We start from the raw sequence: 24,195 nt of genomic DNA on the forward strand, positions 1-24,195 counted from the left end.
ACAAAATACTCTCTACACACATAAAATAGCAGAGGACAATGCTGCCTCGGACAAACACTGAACACAAGTCAAATACGATACATGAATGTAACTGTCATTTGAAAGCAATTTAGGAGCCTTGCCTTTCCACTTCTGTATACTGCAAAGCTGAGATGATCAAAAAATATAAAGAGTCAAGCAAAAAAAGCTGAAGGCTTTGCCACATTTAAACAGTAATCAGACACTAGTGAAAAACCAAACTTAGTATTATTATTTAAATGCAAAAGTCCCCACGGTACATATCATTGTTAAACTAAGAATGTCATCCTCGTACATGTCCTCTTCAGTACGGTAAAGCATTAATTTTCATCTGGAGAGCTGCTACCTGCTTTACTGACTGCCATTCAGATAAGGTCTAAGGCAGCTTTCTTTGGTTAGCTATAAGGAAGTCACTCCATCTGTATCACTTTTCATAAAACAAAACAACTCAATCTCCTTTTTCTAAATAATATATACCATACCTTGAATACAATGAGTGTGCACTTGTTTGAACAAACACACATGCCTGGCAGTACACAAAACCTGCCGGTGCTTTTTTTGGTGAAGGAAGAGAGCTTTAGCTCTTCGCTATTGCAAACACATGCACGCACTACAGGAAATGCTTCTCATGCAATACTTCCCAAGTAAATACACTGAAACAAGGGCACCGAATTTTGTGTTCCTTGGAGGAGTAACTCTAAGGAAAAAAGAATTCAGTACACTTGATTCAGTGTATTTACACGAGAAGATTATCATGTAATTTTGGGGAATTTATCTACAGCCAGGTCAGCACGCCTGCTCTTGTCAATGACGGTGAAGAAAGAATATGTCAACTTTATCTTTTTAATTGACAAATTGGGTCCAACTACAAATTAATATATTTCTAAATATGCACCAACGTTTTTCCACATCTAATTTATTTAAGTGTAGCACGTGTGATATGCTCCGACATTTGAAAACATGTAAAATATGAAAGGTCAATTCCTACATGCCTAATTAACAAAATGGCTTCAACTAAATGTTAAAATGTTTCCAGCAAGAATCCTGCAATCAGAAAAGCACATGTATGCTCAGCTACATAAGCGCACAGTGAAGTGTGCTTTGGCATACCTGCTATTCATTGCAGTAATACAGCTACTCATTGTTCTTATAAATAGGAGTGGCCAGCAACTTGTTCCAATTTACAATGCACATGTAGGTGCAATGCTTTAATTTTCATTCCCCAACTGCTTTCCACCTGCTGCTTTCAGAAACTGAGGTACAATTACTCCCCTGCCTGAAAACATTTAGACCGTCCTTTTTCAATGGATGGATGGACCGTCCCTTTTCAATGAACCAAATGAATGCAAAAACCAACAACCTAAACCAATAGTGTTTTTTAGTGGTATCAACAGTATGTTCTTTAGACAAAATTTTTTAAAGTGAACACGCCGTTTACAGGTTACTTCAAGAGATTAGGGAAACTTCGTATACAACACAGCCGAGAAAATTCAATGTATTAAAAGTTTTTCCCAGCTAGAGAACATTCTACAATAGATGACTAACATGTACAATAGAGGACTGTACATGTAAAACAGAACACTAACGTGAATGGCACTTAAAAAAAACTTGGCTTCATTGAAATATGGTCAGGTCAGGGTGTGGAGAGCAATTTCATTTAAAAAATTTTTGGTGCACTGAGTTTTTGCAGTCAAAGAACTATTAATAATACCCAGGCATTGTAAGGGAGGAATCTGATCTGCGATTCTTAGATACAGATGAATAATAGTTGGAAATGGCTAAAGCTCTCTTCAAACACAAGGCAAGCATGACATTGGTGGTAAAAGAAACAAATCCCGAAAATTCTAGTGATATAAAGAGATGCAAGATATCCACGCCACAGTCAGAGAAAATTTAGTGATATGAACTCTCCCATTGCACTTAGTAACATGTGCTCTACACTGAAATGCAAGAAAATAAACAATGCAACACAACATACTAAAATATGTGAAAGATTTACAATGACCTAGATGTAAAAAAAAATATATATGACCATGACATTTGGGTTAATGGCTGCTAAGCAGGTAGCCCTTAGAATTATTTATGCAAGCTAAGTGGCACATGTCACATTCTGAACATCAAAGAAAAATAACTCTTTTCAGGCAAATAAATAATATTCAACACACTCAGTACTGTGGTGAAACGTACTTAAATATACCAACGAATAAGGTTTAAAGCAAGGAATGAAACATGCAGAGAGCACAGTAGCTACAGCAGCACAGAAGGCACCCCAAGCGCTCCACCCTGCTTCAATCTTTCTCGATGTCATTGCCACAAAGTCGCAGTGTCCTCTCCATCATATGTGCCAGATGAAAACCACAAGGTAACGTCACAGCAAAAGCGGTGTTGAGCGATCACTCTGTGATGCAACTCGTTTCAGCACTGTGCCCTGCCGAATCTGATCCATAAGTGACTCTCGGCATGCAGTCAGGTCAACAGAACCACGAGCTGCTAGCCAGCTCTGAACTCGAGCAGCTCGCCCACCATTTTGTCTTGAACCAAACTCAACGTCCGGCTGCAAGGAGCCACGGCGTGTTGTTGCAAGTGATGTCTGGGGAAGCATTCCAGCAATGGACTGAACTGCTTGCAGGTTATGAATTTGGGTAGGTGTCGCTGTATGCACATACTGTACTGGTGCCGGAACTGTTGTCTGCCCTGTAGAGAAGGTTGTCATTTGCTGCATGTACTGTGATACCTGCTTTGCAGACGGAGCTTGTTGTTGAGCTGGTTGCAGTGACACTCTTCGCTGTTCTGCGAGACGAGCATTCAGGTTGCTAAGAAACTGTCGTCGCTCTACTGAGTTGTTTTTCTTCTCACCAGATGGCACTGGCCCCACAGACCTGCTCCGGCGGTTTTCTGCTGGAGAATCAGCTGTTCCACCAGCAGCACTGTTTCGTGGGTCTCTCCTCAGTTCTCGTTTGAGAAGTGTCTGCTCCAAGTTGGCTCGAAAGAACTCCATCTCGGGAGGCGCCTTTACAGTTTTCATTGCAGCATCTGCACTAAGCCGAGTGCAGGTTGCAGACGATGATTCACAAAATGAACTTTTACGGACAGCTGTCTTTGTTTCACAAATGGGTGTTGCTTCACATGTTGAGAATTTAGCATTAAGACTTTGAATAAGTGCATCACGTTCGCTGTGTCCAATTGTGTGAGCACGCAGAAGCTTTTTTTCATGTTGTGCTTGCTTTCTGAAAGTACATGCAGCCTCACTTTCTGTGTCGAGTGATAGTTCATTTTCTAGAGATTCAAGGAATGGCGGTGGAGCTGGAAAAGGCTTTGAATCATTTTCTGGGTCAAAATTGGACATATCTGGTGGATCTGGTAGTGGAAGGCCACAGCCATCTTCGGTGTGACTTGATGGAAGTGAGAATCGAAGACCGGCCTGTTCTAGCGGACTTGGATTCGAGAAACGGGCATTAAGTGCTTGTATCAACTTAGCCCTGCTTGTAGAGCCGTCGTCGTTATCACCAACGAACTGGCCACCACGATCCACAGTAGCTTGCTCTTGAAAGTGTTGCGAGCTTGGAGATGAAGGTGAACAACTGTGAGTGCTTGTTATTGAAGGGGTCCGTCGCACAGGGGGAGGTGGTGGCGGCTGTGAGCCTCGTCGAAAGCTCGACTTGGCAGGGAGTGTTGAAGACTTGGACAACCCTGCAAAATTAACAATTTGCTCTTTAATTCTTGCTGACAGGAGACATAAGACCGAAGTTTTAAACAAGGCATATTTCAATTGCAACAAAATCCTCTTTCCCTTCAACTCAAGATTTATTATTCAAAAATAATGTATTACTACCAAGTTATAAATCAATATTCAACATACCCAAATTATATTCGAATTTTGTTACATTTTCTGGCCTTGCAAGAAATTTACACTGGAATTTTACCACTGCCACTACATTAACCAAGTGGCGACCAGTGCCAGTGAACCACCGGGCCCAACAACAAGGGTCATATTGCTAAAGTCAGCGATTCGCCGGGTTGGAGGCATGCTTGGTTTAAAAATTTATTTATAAATGGTGCGACAGTCAATATACAATATACTTGATTAAAAATGTTGTCAACAGATGGCACTGCTTGTCCATGACAGTGTAGGTTAGTTTTTAGTTTTTATTATTTAGTATTTAGCAGAAGCTTGCGCAGCGCTCTTCAGTGGCAAGAATAATCGGTACGGACGGCCCCGCAGAGAACATAATATTTGGTAGCCAATGGGTTAAATGAAGGCACAACTAAACTGAATATCAAATCTATATGTACTCAGTCACCAGGCAAGTATACAAGAAACACATACAGTCGAATCCCCCTGCAACGAATGCCGCTACAACGAAATTTCCGCCACAACGAAGATTTTCCAATTCCCCGTCAGTTGCTCATAGAAAGTAATACAAAAAAAGTCTCCCCATAACGAAGGCGTTTTATTTGGTATTTCTGCTTCAACGAACTTTTTGAGAACGAAACTGGGACTGAATTGAAATTGGAACTGCCGAGTAGTCAAATTAGAAGGCCCTTCCAAAGCTGTTACGAGGTTTTCACGAACGAAATCATGTTCAAAGTACTGATTTACGCCACTGCACTCCATAGCCACGTGTGGTCATCCCGCACCTGCGGGAAACTGCACGGTATCACCACAATCGCTGTCGTTTTGTGTGGTTTGTGTCCAGTCGAAATGGCTATGCCAACGAAGAAGCATAAATTTCTCTCTCTCGAGGAGAAGGCCCATATGATCTTTACAAGTATGGTTTTTTGGGCTAGTTGGTTATATACATCAGAGGTGGTCATAGCGCTAGAAGACACGAACAAGAACGAGAGAACAGGACGAGCACTAACTTTCAACTGAGTGTTTATTTCGAAAAGGAACCGTATTTGTAGATTCCCGCACGATCGCCTTCCGTTATCGTGCGGGAAAGTTTACATTGGGCAGTCTGGGAGGCGCCTGAATGATAGGTTAAGAGAACACAAAAAAAATTTTACCGATACCGAGATGGTCATGTTTCTGTGCATTGCAGTGATTGTGGGTGCAAACACTTGTTCAAGAAGTGTTCTGTTTTGTATAGGAATGTAGATAAAGTTACGCGAGAGGTTGTTGAAGCCACTCTGATATTGAGGGCCGGTGATAGCTACATCAGATCCCCTTCAGTTGCTCCGACTACGAATGAATTTGCGTTCCTGGATGCGGCCGGTTTTCATGTGCGATGATTGCGCCTTTTCTGTGTGCGGGCCTACAAATACGATTCCTTTTTGAAATAAACACTCAGTTGAAAGTTAGCGCTCATCCTGTTCTCTCATTCTTGTCCGTGTCTTCTAGCGCTATGACCACCTCTGACACATATGATCGCCGAGGCAGAAAGCGGAAGGAAAAAATTTCGCAGTTTCGCCCGAAAGGCGAAGCATCGAATCCGATAGCAGATTAGTAGACAGCTATACGAACTAAGGATCGTAGTTTTGTCGGCCGTATAACCTTGTAAACATTCGCTTACTAACTACTGGCGTCAGTTGGCACGGAAGCAGCATTTGGAGCACCATGGCTCATACAGAGCACCTTTTCACTTCACAGGCGATCTTCGCGTTCTTGCTGCTGCTGTGTCTGTGCACAGCGTACTCGGTGCATGACCCTTCGCAACCATTGCTACGTCAAGCAAGGCCAGAATCTACCAGCAGACGGGCAACTATCTCCACATTGACCCACTACAACTACTGCGCCCAGCCTTTTGCGCACCATCATCGTCAACTGTGTCGTCACATCGCAGTGGCAACTTAAGCGGCTGTCCGAGCGTCAGCCCGTTTAGTTGGCACGGAAGCAGCATTTGGAACACCATGGCTCATACAGCGCACCTTTCCACTTCGCAGGTGATCTTCGCGTTCTTGCTGCTGCTGTGTCCGTGCACAGCGTACTCGGCGCATGACCCTTCACAACCATTGCTACTGTCAAGCAAGGCCAGAATCTACCAGCAGACGGGCAACTATCTCCACATCGACCCACTACAACTACTGCGCCCAGCCTTTTGCGCACCATCATCGTCAACTGTGTCGTCACATCGCAGTGGCAACTTAAGCGGCTGTCCGAGCGTCAGCCCGTTTAGTTGGCACGAAAGCAGCATTTGGAGCACCATGGCTCATTCAGCGCACCTTTCCACTTCGCAGGCGATCTTTGCATTCTCGCTGGTGCTGTGTCCGTGCACAGCGTACTCGGCGCATGACCCTTCACAACCATTGCTACTGTCAAGCAAGGCCAGAATCTACCAGCAGACGGGCAACTATCTCCACATCGACCCACTACAACTACTGCGCCCAGCCTTTTGCGCACCATCATCGTCAATTGTGTCGTCACATCGCAGTGGCAACTTAAGCGGCTGTCCAAGCGTCAGCCCGTTTAGTTGGCACGGAAGCAGCATTTGGAACACCATGGCTCATACAGCGCACCTTTCCACTTCGCAGGCGATCTTCGCGTTCTTGCTGCTGCTGTGTCCGTGCACAGCGTACTCGGCGCATGACCCTTCACAACCATTGCTACTGTCAAGCAAGGCCAGAATCTACCAGCAGACGGGCAACTATCTCCACATCGACCCACTACAACTACTGCGCCCAGCCTTTTGCGCACCATCATCGTCAACTGTGTCGTCACATCGCAGTGGCAACTTAAGCGGCTGTCCGAGCGTCAGCCCATTTAGTTGGCACAGAAGCAGCATTTGGAGCACCATGGCTCATACAGCGCACCTTTCCACTTCGCAGGTGATCTTCGCGTTCTTGCTGCTGCTGTGTCCGTGCACAGCGTACTCGGCGCATGACCCTTCACAACCATTGCTACTGTCAAGCAAGGCCAGAATCTACCAGCAGACGGGCAACTATCTCCACATCGACCCACTACAACTACTGCGGCCAGCCTTTTGCGCACCATCATCGTCAACTGTGTCGTCACATCGCAGTGGCAACTTAAGCGGCTGTCCGAGCGTCAGCCCGTTTAGTTGGCACAGAAGCAGCATTTGGAGCACCATGGCTCATACAGCGCACCTTTCCACTTCGCAGGTGATCTTCGCGTTCTTGCTGCTGCTGTGTCCGTGCACAGCGTACTCGGCGCATGACCCTTCGCAATCATTGATACTGTCAAGCAAGGCCAGAATCTACCAGCAGACCAGCAACCATCTCCACATCGACCCACTACAACTACTGCGCCCAGCCTTCTGCGCACCATCATCAAATGTGTCGTCACATCGCAGTGGCTGTCCAAGCGTCAGCCCGTTTAGTTGGCACGGAAGCAGCATTTGGAGCACCATGGCTCATACAGCACACCTTTCCACTTCGCAGGTGTGTAAAAACTTTCCGCTTTATGCTAAGAAAAGTGACGACCCATTCTTGCTATTGCTTCCGTGCCAACAAGTGCTCTGTGAAATTGTCCGAGATTGTTTCTCTATGGCGTTGCTGTTAATGTGCTCAGGTGACATGGAAACAAGTCCGGGTCCTACTACACGTACTGAGGCATTACTTGAGCTGCAGACTTTGCCCTCCAATCCTTCTGAGCAGATGGAAGTTCTTTTCTGGCTGTTAAAAGACCTTCAGGCTCGTTCTGTACAATCTGCTAAGGGTCAGGCCGAGTTGGTAAACGACGTTAAGGCTATTAAGGTCGGTCAAAAGAACATCGAGACCAAAATCGAATGTATCCAAAAAAGATTAGACAACCTTGAAGAAAAAACACAGGTTTTAGACCATCTCAATGATGAATTTACTGGCATTCAAGCGGCGGCACACGCCCAGACCACTCGGCTTGACTCTTTACTACTGCGTGTTGACGAACTTGAGGACAGATCGCGACGCAATAACCTCGTTTTTTATGGCATCTGTGACTCGCGAATCGTGGGAAGAGTCCGAATCACACATAAGAGAGGCACTAACCGACGTAATTGACGGCCTGCCTGACACAGCAATCGAATGTGCTCATCGTATTGGTCACTACGCACCCAGTAAGTGTCGCCCAATTGTAGTTAAATTCACCAGCACGAAAACAAAAGACAAAGTACTTTCCGTGCGCGCAAAGCTGAAAGAAAACGATATTTCTGTTTCCGAAGATTTTTCGCCCGCCACTCGCAATATCCGTAAAAAACTAATTGAGTATGCTAAAAGCCAGCCCCAACCATGCCCTTTCCAGTTAAGGTACACCAAACTAATAATGAATAAAGAACAGTTCGTCTATGACCTGGAAACGGACACCATCAACGAGCATGTGCCGTATGAACCACGAGATAACAGCCGGCATGTAAACTCACAGCACATGCCCAGTTAGGAGAACGTGAGGGGAAGTGGACGCAAATCATGCGTCGTATCTGTATTCTTTACTAATATTCGAAGCATCATGAATAAGCGCGCTTCCTTAGCATCTGCCTTAGATACTTGCAATGCCAACATTTTTGTGCTTACCGAAACGTGGTTACATTCACCGATTCAAGACAACAAAATTCTTAAGACTGCGCACCATTTTTCACTGTATCGTTGTGACCGAACAATGCGTCAGGGAGGCGGCGTGCTCTTAGCCATTTCCAAAGATTTCCCATCTCAGTGTATTCATGTCAATACTGACCTCGAAATGGTTTGGGCCATCATTGAAATAAATCGCCATAAGATAATCATTGGTGTTTGCTACCAGCCCCCCACTTATTTATCTAATTTCGTAAATGAGATGCATGATATCATCAACATTTTTACATCTCGTCATCCCACATTACCTTTATTTTTGCTCGGCGATTTCAATCTACCTAATATAATATGGAACACAGAATTTCCAACTTTACAACCATTTTCGTCAGTAGCCAATGAGTTTTTAGACATGTGCTCTGTCTTTTCATTTTCACAAATTGTTACACAACCAACGCGAACTACCGAATTCGTTGTGAACACACTTGACCTTGTATTAATATCATGGCCTGACCTAGTTTCCGAAATCACATATTTACCTGGCTTGAGTGACCATTCGGCACTTTCGATTTACATAAATATTTTGCGACCGAAAACCGGTAAATAATTAAAATCTTTTCAAAACTACGCAAAAGGAAATTTTGAAGCCATCAACGCCAAATTATCTGCTTTTCTAGACGTATTTTTAACCAACTTCGACAGTCGTAGCGTTCAGACCAACTGCTGCAAAAATTGGTGAATTAAACAAATACATCCCACTGCGCACTCTTGCATGTAATCAAAACGCCCCATGGTATACCATCCGTCTCAAGCGCCTGTCTAATAAAAAGAAACGTCTGCACAAATCAGCCAAACGTTCACCTAGCAACTACCGGTGGACTCAATACAAACAGGCGGCAGACGAGTATGTAGCCGCACTTAAACAAGCCAAGGACCACTTTCTTGGCAATACTTTGCCATCAATGCTTAAAACCGACACCAAGAAATTCTGGCGCGTCATTAACCCCAAGGCGGATGACATCATAACCTTGATTGACAGCACTGGAAATGTTATCCCAACTAATGAATGTGCGTCCGCACTTAATGATGTTTTCCTACACAAATTTTCATCAAACACAGACATTACTCTTCCATCCACGCACGACTACGATTATGCGATAAAAATGTAAATTTATGCATGTGTCCAGCACTTCTAACCAGCTACCTTCTTACTATGATAATAATCTGCCCTTAGACCCTGTCTCATTCTACAAATATCTTGGTATCCATATTACTAGCAACATCTCGTGGTCCATGCACGCTTCTTACGTAATTAAAAATGCTAACCGCATGCTGGGACACCTAAAACGTACTTTCACTAAGGCACCGTCTTCCCTAAAATTAATGCTATACAAGTCACTAGCCCGCTCAAAGCTTGAGTACACCGCAGCAGTTTGGGATCCCTTTAAGAAAAACCTAATTCACTCATTAGAAATGGTACAAAATAACTCTGCTCGTTTTGTTTTTTCTAATTATAACCGAACTGCCAGCACTTCTGTAATGAAATTAAACCTTGGTTTGCCATCTTTAGCCTCTCGCCGTAAAGGCCTTAGGCTTTCACTTTTTCATAAGATATTTCATCATCCTTCCCTTCGCGACGAACTAATCTCCCCTCCTCAATACATTTCATCAAGGTTAGATCACAATAACACAGTTGGAATTTCATTATGCCATACCAATGTCATGTCTCATTCATTCCTTCCGCGCACATCTGCTGAGTGGAATTACCTACCCGCCTCAACCGCTACTATTGTTTGCCATCAGCATTTCATGGCAGTATTAAATACAGTGGAATCTCAATGATACGATCACGGCTAATACGAATTTTCGGATGATACGAAATTTTCTGTGGTCCCGGCCAAGCCCATTACTTTGCAACGTGCTAGAGTATGGTTGTTACGAATCGATTTTCGACCCGCGTCGGTTGATATGAATAAACGCTGCCCCACCGCCGGCCGAGAAAGAGAACAGCGCGCAGTCACGCGCTTTCTCCCTTTCTCTTTTGGTGCGGAGGCGCGGACGCGTCGCCGGACAGCGCGGAGGCCGCGACTGGGCACGAAGAATTTGAAGCGGTGGCGCTTTTCTTGCTTTCGTGCTTTTCCTCCTTTACGGCGGCCGCCCATCGGACGGAGTGGCTGCTGTGCTTCGGGCCGCGTTCTTTGTGTTTGCGCCATTTTGCCTAGTCGCAGCGAGCTATGTCTACCGAGATACGATCTCGGCTGATTCGCGCGGCCGTACGCCGAGGCACGGGAGCCTCCGTTGGCGCGTCTTCCGTCGACTGCGTTATCGGTGCCGATGACACAGGGCGATGGTCGGTTTTGCTGCCGGAGTCGCACGGTGCAAGATAACGCGGCACGTAATCCACGGTGCGAGGTAGCGTGACATGTTCAGTCGGGTGCTCCTCCGCTTCTCCCGCTAATCGCCGTATTTTTCTTGCCGTAGGAGGCTTGGCTTCCGTATTCAGAAGGCGTGCTTCGTCCAAAATTTTTTCTCAAACGAGCGACAATCCATCACTAACCTGGGAGCTCTCAGTAATCCGAATTCTGCGTGTCAAGTGAAGACGCCGGCGTGGTTTACGAAGCAGACAACTGCAGATGATGATGATGATGATGATGATCTATTGGCATCCCCTTTGAAACGGGGCGGCGACAAATAGTCACGTAGCCTGCTTGATTTAATCAGGTATACTATACATGTTCTTTATCTTGCATTTTTGTATACCTATCATTATTTTTCTTTTTCAAAAATTTACCTTGTACCGCTGCCTATGATTTTAAGAGATCAGGTCGCATCCATCTTTTCCCTACTTTTTTTCCACCAGTACTCTAATCGTCTCTTGCTGATCTCTACGGCTGATCTGTTTATGTTTCCTTCCACTTTAAACCCAAGCGCTTCTGGGAGTTGCACGTTACCTACGGTTCTCGCTGGGTGGATCCCGTCGCATTCCATTAGGATGTGCTGAGTGGTCTCTGGATCTTTACTGCAGCATACACATGTCTCATCTAATTCCGAATATTTGTTCCGATATGTTTTCGTCCTTAGGCAACCGGCTCGAGCCTCAAATAGCAAGGCACTGCCCTTTGTGTTATCGTACAGAGTTTCCCTTCTAATTTCTTTCTTCTCATTCTTGTAAATCTCCATTGTCCTTTTCGTTTCCATTCTTTGCATCCAATTCACGGTCTCTATTTCTCTCACTTTCTTTCTGATGACCCCTGGTTGTCTATTTACAGTTTCGATTATCCTGTACTTGGTTGCCAACTTCCTTGACCTCTTCCTCCATTCTGTGTCCACGCTTTTCATGTAGAGATACTTGTGCACTTTAGCCGCCCATTTATTTTCATCCATGTTCCTGAGCCTTTCTTCAAAACTAATTTTGCTTTGTGCTTCTCTGACTTCAAAAGAGGCCCAACCCATGTCTCCATGCACTGCCTCATTTGTCGTATTACCGTGTGCTCCCAAAGCCAACCGGCCTACTGATCTTTGGTTAACTTCCAAACCCGCCAATATATCCGATTTTAAGCATATAATGGCATTTGCGAATGTTAGCGCTGGCACCATTACTCCTTTCCAGATTCCACGCACCACCTCATACTTATTGTGGCCCCACAGTGCTCTGTGTTTCATTAATGCTGCATTCCGCTTCCCCTTTATTTTCAGATTATCTTGGTGGTTGCTTGAGTAATTCTTTCCTTCGTTTATGTGTACGCCGAGGTACTTATATTGCTTCACTATGGGTATTACTTGCTGTTGAATTGACACCACGAAGTTACTCGTGTGCTCATTAAAGATCATAATCCCTGATTTCTCTGTGCTAAACTTAAGGCCTAGATTTGTCGCTGCGTTCCCACAGATATTCGCAAGTATCTGTAAATCTTTTTTATTGTCCGCTAGTAGCACAATGTCGTCTGCGTACATCAGTCCAGGGATCTTCTGTTGCACCATTTGTCCATTACGCATGTAGGATAAATCAAAACCTAATTCGCTGTTTTCCAGTCGTCTTTCTATGCCCTTGACGTAAAGCGTGAACAACAATGGTGACAGAGGGCATCCTTGCTTCAATCCTTGGTGAATTCCCACCATTTCATTTCCTTTTCGGCCTTCCCATGCCACTTGTACTTGGTTGTCTCGATATATCTCCCTCAGCAGCTCCACGAAATCGTCATCTATGCCTTCGTATTGAAGAATATCCCACAACAATTCCCTGTCTACGTTGTCATAAGCTCCTTTAATATCTAGAAATGCTATCCATAAAGGTCTTTTCTGAGCTACTGAAATCTCTATGCACTGAGTTAGTACAAACATATTGTCTTCTAAGCGTCTGCCTGGCCTGAACCCATTCTGTAGTTCCCCCAATACACCGTTTTCTTCCACCCACTTCGACAGTTCTAATTTTATGGCTTGCATTGCTATTCTATATATCACCGACGTTACTGTAACTGGCCTGTACGAGCTCGTCTTATCCTTATCTCCTTTGCCTTTGTAGATAAGATTCATCTTGCTTTCACGCCATCCAACGGGAATATTCTTTGTTCTAATCACTTGCTCTATGGCATTAGTCAGCAGTGCCTTGCTTTTTGGACCGAGGTTTTTGATTAGCTGTATTGGGATTTCATCGGGTCCTGCTGCCGTGTTGCTTAGGGACATTTTCTGCTGCCTTTTTCCAATGAAAGCTTTCTATGCTGAATTTTGATCTGTCAGGCCTCTCTGTTGTTGCTGGATCTGTTGTCTGAACTACGCTTTTTCTCGTACCGAAGTTATGCCTGATAACGTCTGTGATGTACCGCAGCGTATCATCGCCTTCATAGATGTTACCGTCTTCATCCCTTATAGCCGTTTGCGAGTTTCTAGTTGGAGCTCCGAGTGCTTTTATATGGTTCCAGAATCTTTTTGGGGCGCCTTTGTCTCTTTTGTGAATGTTATGCACCCAACGTTCACTTGCGCATTTAATTTTCTCTTGCACGAGCTCACTCGCAACCCTTTTCTTTTCTCGGTACGTATTCCATCTAAGGAGCACCTCTTCTTCTTGTAATCCCAACTTTTTGGCTTCTCGATGAACCCTAGATGCCTCTTTACGCTCTTCTATAGCTTGTTTAATTTCCTTGTTCCACCACTTACGTGGTTTCCTCTTTCCAATCCAACAATTGTATTGCCGTGTCCGCCTTATTTCATGCTGCATAACCTCCACCAGTTCCTTATATTCCCAGACTGCTGTAGGAAAAGCCTCAATTTTCTTCTCTATGTTGTTTGCGATCTCTGTTATTTGCTCGTCATTCATTTTTAAAAACTCTGAGGCTATTGGTTCATGTTCTGCGCTGGTATCTCTCCCAAACTTTAATGCTAAACGTCTATGATCGCTTCCCAGGCTATTTTTTCCATTTTCGTCTATTATCATTTGGTCCAGTTGTTCGTAGACCATTTCTGAGACTAAGGCGTAGTCGATACATGACTGCCTGTTTCCGCATTGCCACGTTACCTGTCCATGACACTTATTCTCCCTGTTAACTACTATAAGGTTCTGTTCATCACACAAATCCAGCACTAGAGAGCCGTTGTAATCAGTATATCCGTCTAAATCGTCCATGTGCGCGTTCATATCTCCCACTAATATCACCTGGCCCGAGTTACTGAACTCATTAATATCGCTTCTAATGCAATCGACCAATTCCTTATTTTTTTCCCTGCTATCACTACCTGTCCACAGGTAAGCTACTCCCAGCCACGTCTTTTTACCTTGCCATGTACCACTAATCCATAAATGCTCTTTACATGTCTCGTTTACCCTTCGCCACTTCAGACCTCGCCTAATTAGTACGCCTACGCCTCCGCCTTTCCTTGACCCGGTCATTCTGTTGCACCCTTCCCATACAAAGTTGTCAATAACAGGCGGCTGCTCCAAATCTCGTAGATGCGTTTCGGTCAAGGCGTACACACTAATCGCTTCATCATTCAGTTGCGTTTGAATTTCCAGCCATTTTTCCTGCTTACGACCACCCTGCATGTTAATGTAGCAAATTTTACCTTCTCTATTCTTATCCTTTCTGCGTCTTTTCCTGACTCCTGGTCGCCTAATTCTGCCCTTTACTGGTCTTTCGCTATGTTCAATACTTAATCCTGCTTCCTGATTGCCTGGGGCCCGCCTAAAAAAGCTACAGCTCGTGCCGCGAATCGATTTCCGACCGGTGTTGCTACACTTTCACTAAAATGTATCCCGTCACGCACAAAAGCGCCTTCGCGGCCTGCTCGGTGCACTTCACGGTTGATGTCAATGACCGTAAAATTCATTGCTTTAGCTAGAGTCCAAATTTCCCTGTTTACTGCAAGAACTGCCCTTTCAATTTTATAACCCTGCCTTTCAACCTCTGGCACCGTGCACACCGCGATTTGTACTTCTTTTGAAACATTCCGCAGGTCGGTGACCCCTTTGGCTATTTGCTTTGTGATTCCTGCTCCTCGTCCGTTCAGTACGTCAATCACTCCGCCCATTATCACCACTAGGTGTCTCTCCTCCATTGTGTCCCACATGCGTTCCTTGGCCTTCGCGATCACCTCTCTAATCGGCTTTCCCGGAAGCGCGCTAACCTGGACTCGTTCGTCTGCCCCTACCCTCTCTGCTATCGCCGGTTCTACTTTACGCATGTTGGAATCCCCAACAAAGACAACTCGACGCTTTCCTTCCCCCTCACCGCCGAAAGCTGCCCCCGAAGTCACAATGCCCTCCCCTCCTTTCTTATTCTTGCCCTTGGCTTTGTTTTCTTCCCCGGCCGCGTCAGTGGTATCCCCTTCGTGACTATCACTGACGTTTGCGCCACTGCTTACCGGCGTGGCGAGTTCGGCTGTCTCTGCACTCGCATCGGAGCCAGCTCCGTTCGCGGTGCTCGCCTCGATGCGTTCATCAGTGCTTTGCAGAATGGTGGCGCTCAGCTGGATTTCTGCGTTAGCTAGCTTTTCTTCTGCCTCCTTCCTCTGCTTCTGCTCGATTTGAAGTTCCTTTTCTAGCTTTCCAACCCGCTTAGCTAACTTATCCTTGTCTTGCTCTAGGCGGTCTAGCCGCGACCCTAGCACACACATCCTACAGATAAAATCTGCACCATTCGCTTCGCGTGCTGACTTAAACCGCGTTTCTTCCAGCGCGTAGGAACGCTCGCACTCAGAACAACGCACGCGTGGGTTCCCCCTAGTACCAACCATCATCTCGTACTAACAAGGCGTAGATGTGGAAAAGAAAGAAAAAGAAAAAAAAATTTCTTTACCTACTTTTATCTAAGCGAGAAGACCAAGAAAGTGAGAAAGCATTAAAATAATTTATAAAGATTGTTTGGCTAAGCTAACCCTCCTAAAAAAACCAAAAAGTGAAATATAAAATAACAAAACTTATCTCTTTGGCACGCTGCTCCTGCTGCGCTGAAATGGCACCTCGACTCGACACGTCCGCTCCCGTCGGCTTCACTCGTGAGAGTGAAGCCGACGGGAGCGGACGTGTCGTTGCCATCTTGCCCCTGCCACAGCAGCAACCAATGGAGAGATGCCTTTCAGCACGGCAGCCAATCGGAGGCCGCTTTCATCGGAGGGTCCGTGTGACTACCTATCGCAGACCCGTGCTTCTTTTGAGTTTGCGCGTTTGTTACAAGATGGCAACGACGGACGAATTGAGAAAGAAGCGTAACGGCGAAACTTTGAGCTTTCGAACGATACAAGATGGCGGCGCTCGGTGGCGGAAAATATGAGATATGTCTCCGTGAACTGCGGTGATTTTGCGCGATTTAAAGCTGTTTTTCGGCCACTTTTAGCGCGTTTTCAGCCAAACCATTTTGATACAGCGTAGATTAGGCGTTGCAGATACCGAAACGCGTGGTTTTCAAAAATAAATCTTTCTTGCGATTTTCGCAATCTGATGCTCCCATCCCCCCATAATTTAGCTAGCTTTAATTGTGTTTCGATGATATGAATTTCGGCTAATACGAATATTTTTCGTGACCCTGTGAGATTCGTATCATCGAGATTCCACTGTAACATTGTATAATCAGGAGCATTTCTTTGTACTATCAAATTGTATTACTGTCTTGTATTACTGTACAGTGTATATATATAGATTGTATAACCGAGAGCCATCTATTTCTGTACTACTAACCACTTTTCTGCACTGTACTTTTTTTCTTCTGTATTTGATCTAACCACTCCCCTCTTTAATGCCCCTGGCCCTGAGGGTACACGAAATAAATAAATAAAAAATTACCACGCACGGTGTCGCGTGTGCAGAGGTAAACATGAACACATCTCGCTCGATGACCGCGGAAACTCAGTGTCAACACCCTGGAATGAGAAGGCGCGGCAATAGCAGCGAGCGAATTGACCTCCGTGCCGTCTCTCACTTCAACGCGAACTAAACGTCGAAAGCACAGCGCACACGACTCTACCGGCACTAGTTGCACTTTGCCCACATCGCAGATCACTTTGAAGATGAGGCCCACGCAGGCGCTCACTTTGTGCACATCGCAGATTGCTTTCGAGATAGCGCCCGAGTGGCTGCGCCACAGCCGCTGTTGTCAAGATGCTAACGTCTCGTCGTCTGGGGAAAATGACAACCCGCTAGACACACTGACTCCGGCAACTGCTTTGAAAGTAATGGATCCTTTTGACCTCATCTTAAAAGTTATCAGAGCCCACGACAATGCGATGGCTCTTTTAACGGACTGCGAGACTCGCGTAACGCCTTTGCTTGCCGTGAAGCTTAAGAAATCCAGGCTGACCGACCGACTTCTAGAAATAAAACTTCCGGTAAGCATAAACTTGCCAAGTTTGCCGACTTTGTCATAAATATGCAATGAAATTCTCATAATTCAAACCGTTTCATTGTGACGATGCATGTGCCGCAATATGAGTGTTTCGCGATCGGCCGGGTACGCGCATTGAGTTAGGAGTAGGCTGCAATGTACGAAAAATGCTGTAACAGCAGCGCGAAATGCATTCTCTCGTGAAGTTGACACTTATTGAGCGCCTTCAGTATGTCTCAACCTTTGTCCCCACGCCATCGCGAAGGTTTCCCGAACGATGGTATTCGGTTTCGTTTGCGGCTTTGCCGTCTGGCGTACGTATATACATACTAATTTCACGTTAACGAAGTTCTTCTACAACGAATTTTTTTGCGTGCCCGGTGAATTTTGTTGTAGCGGGACTCGACTGCAGTGCCAACTGCACACTGGGCTCCTTATGCTACAATTTCTCATCTGGTATTCTACTTGTAAATTGATTACAGCTACTGAAACGTAACTTGAGCTGGTTATTATTCATGGTGAACTTTGCAAGATGGCTTGCCGCCTGCCATATTTCATCAGAGCTGTACTGCGTAGGCCAAACCTATTTCTTTTCATTTTTTTTGGTCCTGACCCAAGCAGAACACTTCTTTCGGTTTACTGCAGGGAGGAATAAGAGGAGTCAACTCTTCTCCCAAGACTGACACTAGTGCTATATTGCCTATAATATATGTTGTAGAAGTAAATTCAGCAGGAACACTGCAAGGCTAACATTACCTGCAATATTAACATAAATACCACCGCTTATTGGGGGCTGATATACAGAAAAAGCAAAGACGAAGAAACAGAACATTCTGTGAAAACTTATTCTGGCACACAGACTTGTAACACAAGTAGCCACTGCAGTTCCTAGAATATCAATCGTGTGCTACCTAGAGGTTATTCTTACCTTCATATCGCATTGAGGCATTACTTGGTGAATATGTCTTGTAGGCTTCATGTGCCTGTAATGCTGATCCTCTCCTTACAGGCATCGTGTTATCTGGTTCCTAAAAGGTTAAAAAGACCGTAATTAAAGAAAGACAGCTTATGTTTTTCTTAATACATTAGTGCAGCAAAGGCTTGTATGCGGCATATGGGATCAGAACTCTTATATCCATTGCAGTACTGTGAATCGTACTGTGTGTCTCCTACTTTTTAGAGGTAGCTGTGGAAAAAAAAAAGTTAGTGACGTTTCACATAGTGATGGGGGTGATGCACAGGCGTATGATTATTGCTCTCGGTATCGGCCCTCAATGCGCCTAGACTGTCCGCATTACAGATCGTTCTCAAGATAGGGCTCACGCGACCGTGCCTGCTGCCACCGGAGTAGATCACCGTCGCACGCTTTCCATCGCACATATGGTGCGCGGGGACGATGTTATCACAAGATGAACCCGGTACATTCATTCCGCACACAGTACCCGTAGCAACTGCCTGAGGAGGTCAACCCAGCGTGCCTCCGCCTATCCAACTCCTCCGCGATGCTTCGTCTCTTTTCTCCTTTTCTGCTTCACTCAACGCCGCGAAGACTTTCCTCTACGTGACGTTTCTTTGCCGCATGCTCATCGTGCTCCTTTGTACTTTCCCCGGCACGGGATTCTATTCTCCACCTCCAGGCGCCTTCCTCCTCTGGCGCTCGATTCCTTAGTGGCTTAAAACATCCCATCGCCGATTTGACTGGTGGGCCACTTATGTTTTCACGTAAATATGCCTAAGAATTTACCCTGCATAATGAAAGCACCCCGAAACATTGCGCATATTTTTCCGGAAAGAAAGTGCGTTCATTATGCGAGTAAATACGATATGTTCATAAAGTGACCATTTAAAAATTTCAAGGAAGTTGCTAAATGTCTCAATAAGCATTCAATCAAATCAGTTGGTTCTGCATACCCATGCTGTAATTGCCTGCAATGACTCCTGGACAGGAGGTGGTGGTAATGGAGGTGAATCTGTGCCTGCAAGTGTTGAAGATGGCAGTGCCAAGTCGTCGGCATTTGCGTATATCGGCTGAGGAGTCACTGCAAGAAGACAAAAAAAAAAATACTCTGTGAATAGAAAATAAAATGCTGTTAAGAAGGTGGCCAGAAAGTTGCAGAACTATTAAACTAGACAGTGCACAATGTCAATGTACACACTCAGATGAAAAAGTAATCTATTTGGGTTACTATATATTATTATACAGTTAAACCTGGATATAACGAAACTGACAAATTCCCGAAAAACTTCGTTATAGAGAGGATTTCGTTATATGCAGGTTCGGCACGAAAATTGGAAAAAGAAATGCTTACCGTATGTACTATCGCTCAAGATTTACCCCCAATACACTAAAGTTGCGATGAACAAAAAAGTTCCAGTTTCGCCCAAAAGGTGAATGCCTTTGCGATTGCGACAGCAAATTAGCAGACAGCTATACGAAGTAAGCATAGTACAGTCAAACCTCGTTAATACGAACCCGCTTAAAGCGTAATTGCGGTTTAAACCTAGTCGCGAAGATTCCCCCACCCAGCCCCCAATGAACCCCATGTATTGGCTGACCGCTAAAGCCGTGGTCGCTCATTGCCCGCCAAACGGTTAGTGCGTACTATTTTTTTTGTTCTACACCCACAGACACAAAATCGGCAAAATCTCAAGCGCGCGGACGTTCGATTCTCGAGTTGCTACGCCTGGACGACAGTCGCCAGCGATAGTGGACTTACAACATGGCCACCATGATGTATTTTCTGCCGATTGCCGCGCAAAAAGGCATGGCCTTCGAGATAAGTTCCCGGTAACACGGAGAAGCTGCCGGTAGGGGGTGCGAATTCGCTGTCGCCGTCAGAGTAGTAACCGCGCAGAAGCACATTTTATTGTGAAGCGCATTTGTGCCGTCGCCGTGGATGTCGCTGTGAGGTTCCGTGTAGAGTCCAAACGCGGCAACATCGTCGCTGCGCACCGTACGCTGTGTGTGCGAGTGAAAGCTTGCGGGGGTCAGACTCAATCTCGCGCGCGCGAGGGAGAAGGGGGGGAGGGGGGCGGAAGCGCGCTTCCGCGCTATGTACGGCGGGGGAGGCGAGAAAGGGAGGTTAGCGGCGGCCGCCGTATCTTGAAAGCGATCTGCGATGTGGAAAAAGTGTGCGCCCGCGCGGGCTTATCTTCAAAGGGAACTGCAGACAAGGTCAATATCTCGCGTTTCTTCGTCGAAGCATTCATCCTTCGAATGTGACACCAGGTGGTACTGGATGCGTGGACGCGTGTCGTTTCGCACAAGCGCGAGGCGTCGGAAACATAGAGCGAGCGACACGATGGCGTCGTAGCACAGTGTCAAGTTAGTGAAGTGAAGCGCAGAGACTTGCGCAGTAACCGTCGAGTGACGCAGCCAGTGCGTTGAAAAAAAAATAAAATTTTTTTTTTTCCTTCGGCAACATCAACAGGAAAAGGAGAGTGCCGGCTTGGCGGGCTGGGTCAGCTGCAGCAAGCGGCGGGTTCAGGTTTGAATGAAGGGAAGAGGAAAGGTCACGCCCGTGGCGGCAAGATTGCCGGGTCGAGGGATGCAGGTCCGCCTCGCGCACGCTCGCACGCAGCACGCACGCACACGTGGGCTCACTCTAGCGCTGAATTCGAGCTCGCCAAGCGCGCCGCCGCCGCTTCGCATTCCGTCGCGGCGAAGCAGGTGCTTCCGGTTGCTGCTCGCGCAAAAATGACAAAATTTGGGGCGAAATCTCTAGGTTGTCGGCGGAAAAAATTCGTTATATCGAGGGGGTCTCCCGTTGTCACTTCGTTACGTAGAGGTTTCAAATACATGTGCTTCTATGGAGTCACGGCGGGGAATACAAAAACTTCGTTATATCCAGGAATTTGTTATATGAAGGTTCGTTATAAGCAGGTTTAACTGTACCAGCACCTGCCTGTGAACAGATGTAATCGCACCTCTGTAAGCAAGAGACGACCGAGCATCTAGCAGTGACCCTTTGAGAGACTAGAAACCAGATAGACATCAGTTTTTACGGAAACAGCCCGCGAGACAAAACTAAAACTAACCGCCGCATGCCTTCGCATGCGTGAATGTGCAAACAGTTGCTGAAACGCCAGCATAATGAAGCTGGGGAATGAAAATCAAGAGACTACAGAGCAAAAAAAATTTTACTTGTGTCCACACAGGGTGGCAGCACTTGCTTGGCAACAAAGAGTTGAGAAATTTCCGTGTTTTATACAGACGGCGCAATAAATATACGGCATCAACCATTTGGAACTTGTTCGTGGCGCTACATATTTATGGCATTGATTCCCGATGGGTTAAAGGGGCCTTGGAACTCCAACTAATCATGAAATGGCCTCACTATTACAGGATTTTGTCTCGCGAATTTCATGCCACAAAAATTTTTCGAATCCTTCAAAATAAGTGAAGTTATCGCACCAATACTCAGCTTTCTCTCTCTGTCTACACTGGCGTGCTGGAAGCTACACAGTAGAGAAGCCAAGAGGGCAAAGCCCCGTCTGAAAGTTGTGTTGCGGTGGCAAAAGGGCTCATCGTGGCACCCCGCCGCGGCTGCACTAGACTACGCTGCACAACACGCTGCTGCACAACACGCCACCGATATCTTGGAGGCCAAGCGCAGCAGACACAGCTATGCACAATTGTCGTTTGTAAGCAGGCAGTGCGAAGATGAAATTATGCGCTGCTTGCGATGACGCTGCACGACAACATTGCGAAAGCGAGAGCAAGTAAAGTTGTGCGTGCTGGCTGTGGGCAATAAGCGTGTCAGCCATGGCATCCAAGATTTTTGGCGCTGCATGATACAAAACAACGCAAATCTCGGATGCTGTGAGCCATGTCAACACATTGTTCTCGGCATGATCTGCATCGCACGCACTGGCACTCCCAACCGCGCTACTATGACCTGACCTTGAGATTTATTTATGAGTGCTTACTAACAAGGTACTATCTGGGAATTTATGAAGTTGTTTTTACTGCTGGAACTTTAACACCTCGAATTAACAAAATTTCCGGTTTAACTAAGTTTTTGCCACAAGTACAACTTCGTTATATCGAGGCTTGACTGTATCAAATACAATGAAGGTATTTTTGTGCCAGATGCAGGTTCATTATAATGCAGTGGCGCACCGACGGGAGGGGGGGGGGGGAAGGTTTCGGGGGCTGTAACCCCCCCCCCCCTGAGGCCAACTTAACCCCCCCCCCCCTTTGTTTAACCCCTTTTCTTTCCTTGCGCATTTGAGTACTACAACTAAGATGTAAGACGCGCAATCGTCTGCACACTCGCAAAAAGCGAATTTTTTGACAATTTCCCGTGAAGAAATTGAAATTAGTGCTGTTTAGATAGTATTGGCAAACTGTCAACCCCCCCTGGCAGAGATCCTGGGTGCGCTACTGTTATAATGAGGTTCAACTGTACTTCACAGGTCTTGGTAGACAGCACTTGTGCATGCAGCAAAGATCGCAATGAGAGCAAAGCTCCAACAAAGATCACACCCAGCAGCTCACCATCACATGGCAGCATGTGTTCACATGCATCATCACCATCCCTGCTCGCCAATGATAGGCTACAATTTCCTTTGTTTATAATAATACAGCTATTCTCAATATCAAAATAAAATATTTCATGATAATAACACAGCCTAATAACACTGAAACAATTCACATTCCTTCTGTCATCATCGAGGCACGCTCGCCCACATCCAGCTCACAGAGAGAGAGAGAAAGAAAGGATGCATAGAAAGGCAGGGAGGTTAGGGGGGATACGATGATTAGAGCTATCCTTACCTATTTTTGACCCAAGCTTGATAAATGTTGGCATGCTTGTTTAGTTTCTTCTGCCGATTCCAAAAATGCAGTTATTTTGTCTGTATGTTCCTTATTACATTACATAATTACGAAAACAATGTCTTTTGTTCTTACTACAATAGACAAATAACAGCCACACGAAAATATACAAATGACATATGGATCAATAGCAGAAAGCACAAGACTCACAACATAGGAAGCACTTTTATGATTTGGTCAATATTTCTTACTTTATAGTACACGGAACTCCACTGTTTTGAACATGGTCATGCATTTGGTCACACAAAAGACCAATTTTAAAAACTTAAAACAAAGAAACTTGAAAAGTGCTTCCTATGTTGTGTGCTCCAAACATCTAGCTTCATGCTGCAAAAATAATTATTATTCTATCTATGATAGCTACTGATGTATCACAGTAAATGTATTGCTGGGTGCACAAAATTAGTATTTTGCGAAAATGAAGAAAACAAACTAATCTCCCACACTGTGGTATTACAACTAATATATTATGGTTTAAATATCGACATATGAGATAAGAAACTTGGTAGATCAACAGAATAATAGATGCAGAATCCGAAAATGCAATTTTACAAAGCTCGATTTTTTTTGGTAATTTTTAGGCCTAAAGACCCATGACGGTAGTTCCGGTTGGCTACCCTGCACGGGGGGAAGGAGTAGGGGGAAGAGAGAGAGGGGAAGAGAGAGAGGGGAAGAGAGAGAAAGAGAGACGAGCACAAACAAACCGCGTACACTATAGAGCGGTAGGGGGCGGCGTTCTTAAAGTCTATCGTAAAGGCACGTAGACCGCAGTAACCTTAGTAGCGAGAGTAAGGCACTTCATCGCGGATGTTCTTTCAGAGCACTGACCTAAAGCTTTTAGTTCTGTTAGTGGACGATTGTATAATTAGTCCAATTTTCTGTTCCGACTGGCTGCTGACACTTTTGAGAGCCTATCAGTGAGACCACGAGCCCGAATGGTGCACGCTGAGTGTGGTGTTGGTGCTGACATGACAGATGGCTAAGTAGTGAATTTTGTCCTCCACACGAGTGGTCAGTGATCTTCACTGCTCACCAACAATATTTGCATGAGAAATGACTGGTGCAAACAATAAGTTCAATGTCGGGTGA

General features: G+C 45.5%; 1 protein-coding gene across 2 annotated transcripts in view; it reads right to left on the bottom strand.

Annotated features, from left to right (window-relative positions):
• Positions 1–1,682: 1,682 nt before the first annotated feature.
• Positions 1,683–24,195, bottom strand: part of LOC119434215 (protein MTSS 1) — a 92,887-nt gene continuing 70,374 nt past the window's right edge. For both annotated transcript variants that reach the window (XM_037701493.2, XM_037701492.2), the window contains exons 14-16: positions 19,179–19,306; positions 18,196–18,295; positions 1,683–3,708 (exon numbers count right to left, since the gene is read on the bottom strand). In XM_037701493.2, coding sequence (XP_037557421.1) covers positions 2,387–3,708; positions 18,196–18,295; positions 19,179–19,306 — 1,550 coding nt within the window. In that variant the 3' untranslated portion in view covers positions 1,683–2,386. The remainder of the gene's footprint in view (positions 3,709–18,195; positions 18,296–19,178; positions 19,307–24,195) is intronic.

The sequence above is a fragment of the Dermacentor silvarum genome, chromosome 1, assembly GCF_013339745.2.
Source record: "Dermacentor silvarum isolate Dsil-2018 chromosome 1, BIME_Dsil_1.4, whole genome shotgun sequence".
In the NCBI taxonomy this organism is placed as follows: Eukaryota; Metazoa; Arthropoda; class Arachnida; order Ixodida; family Ixodidae; genus Dermacentor; species Dermacentor silvarum.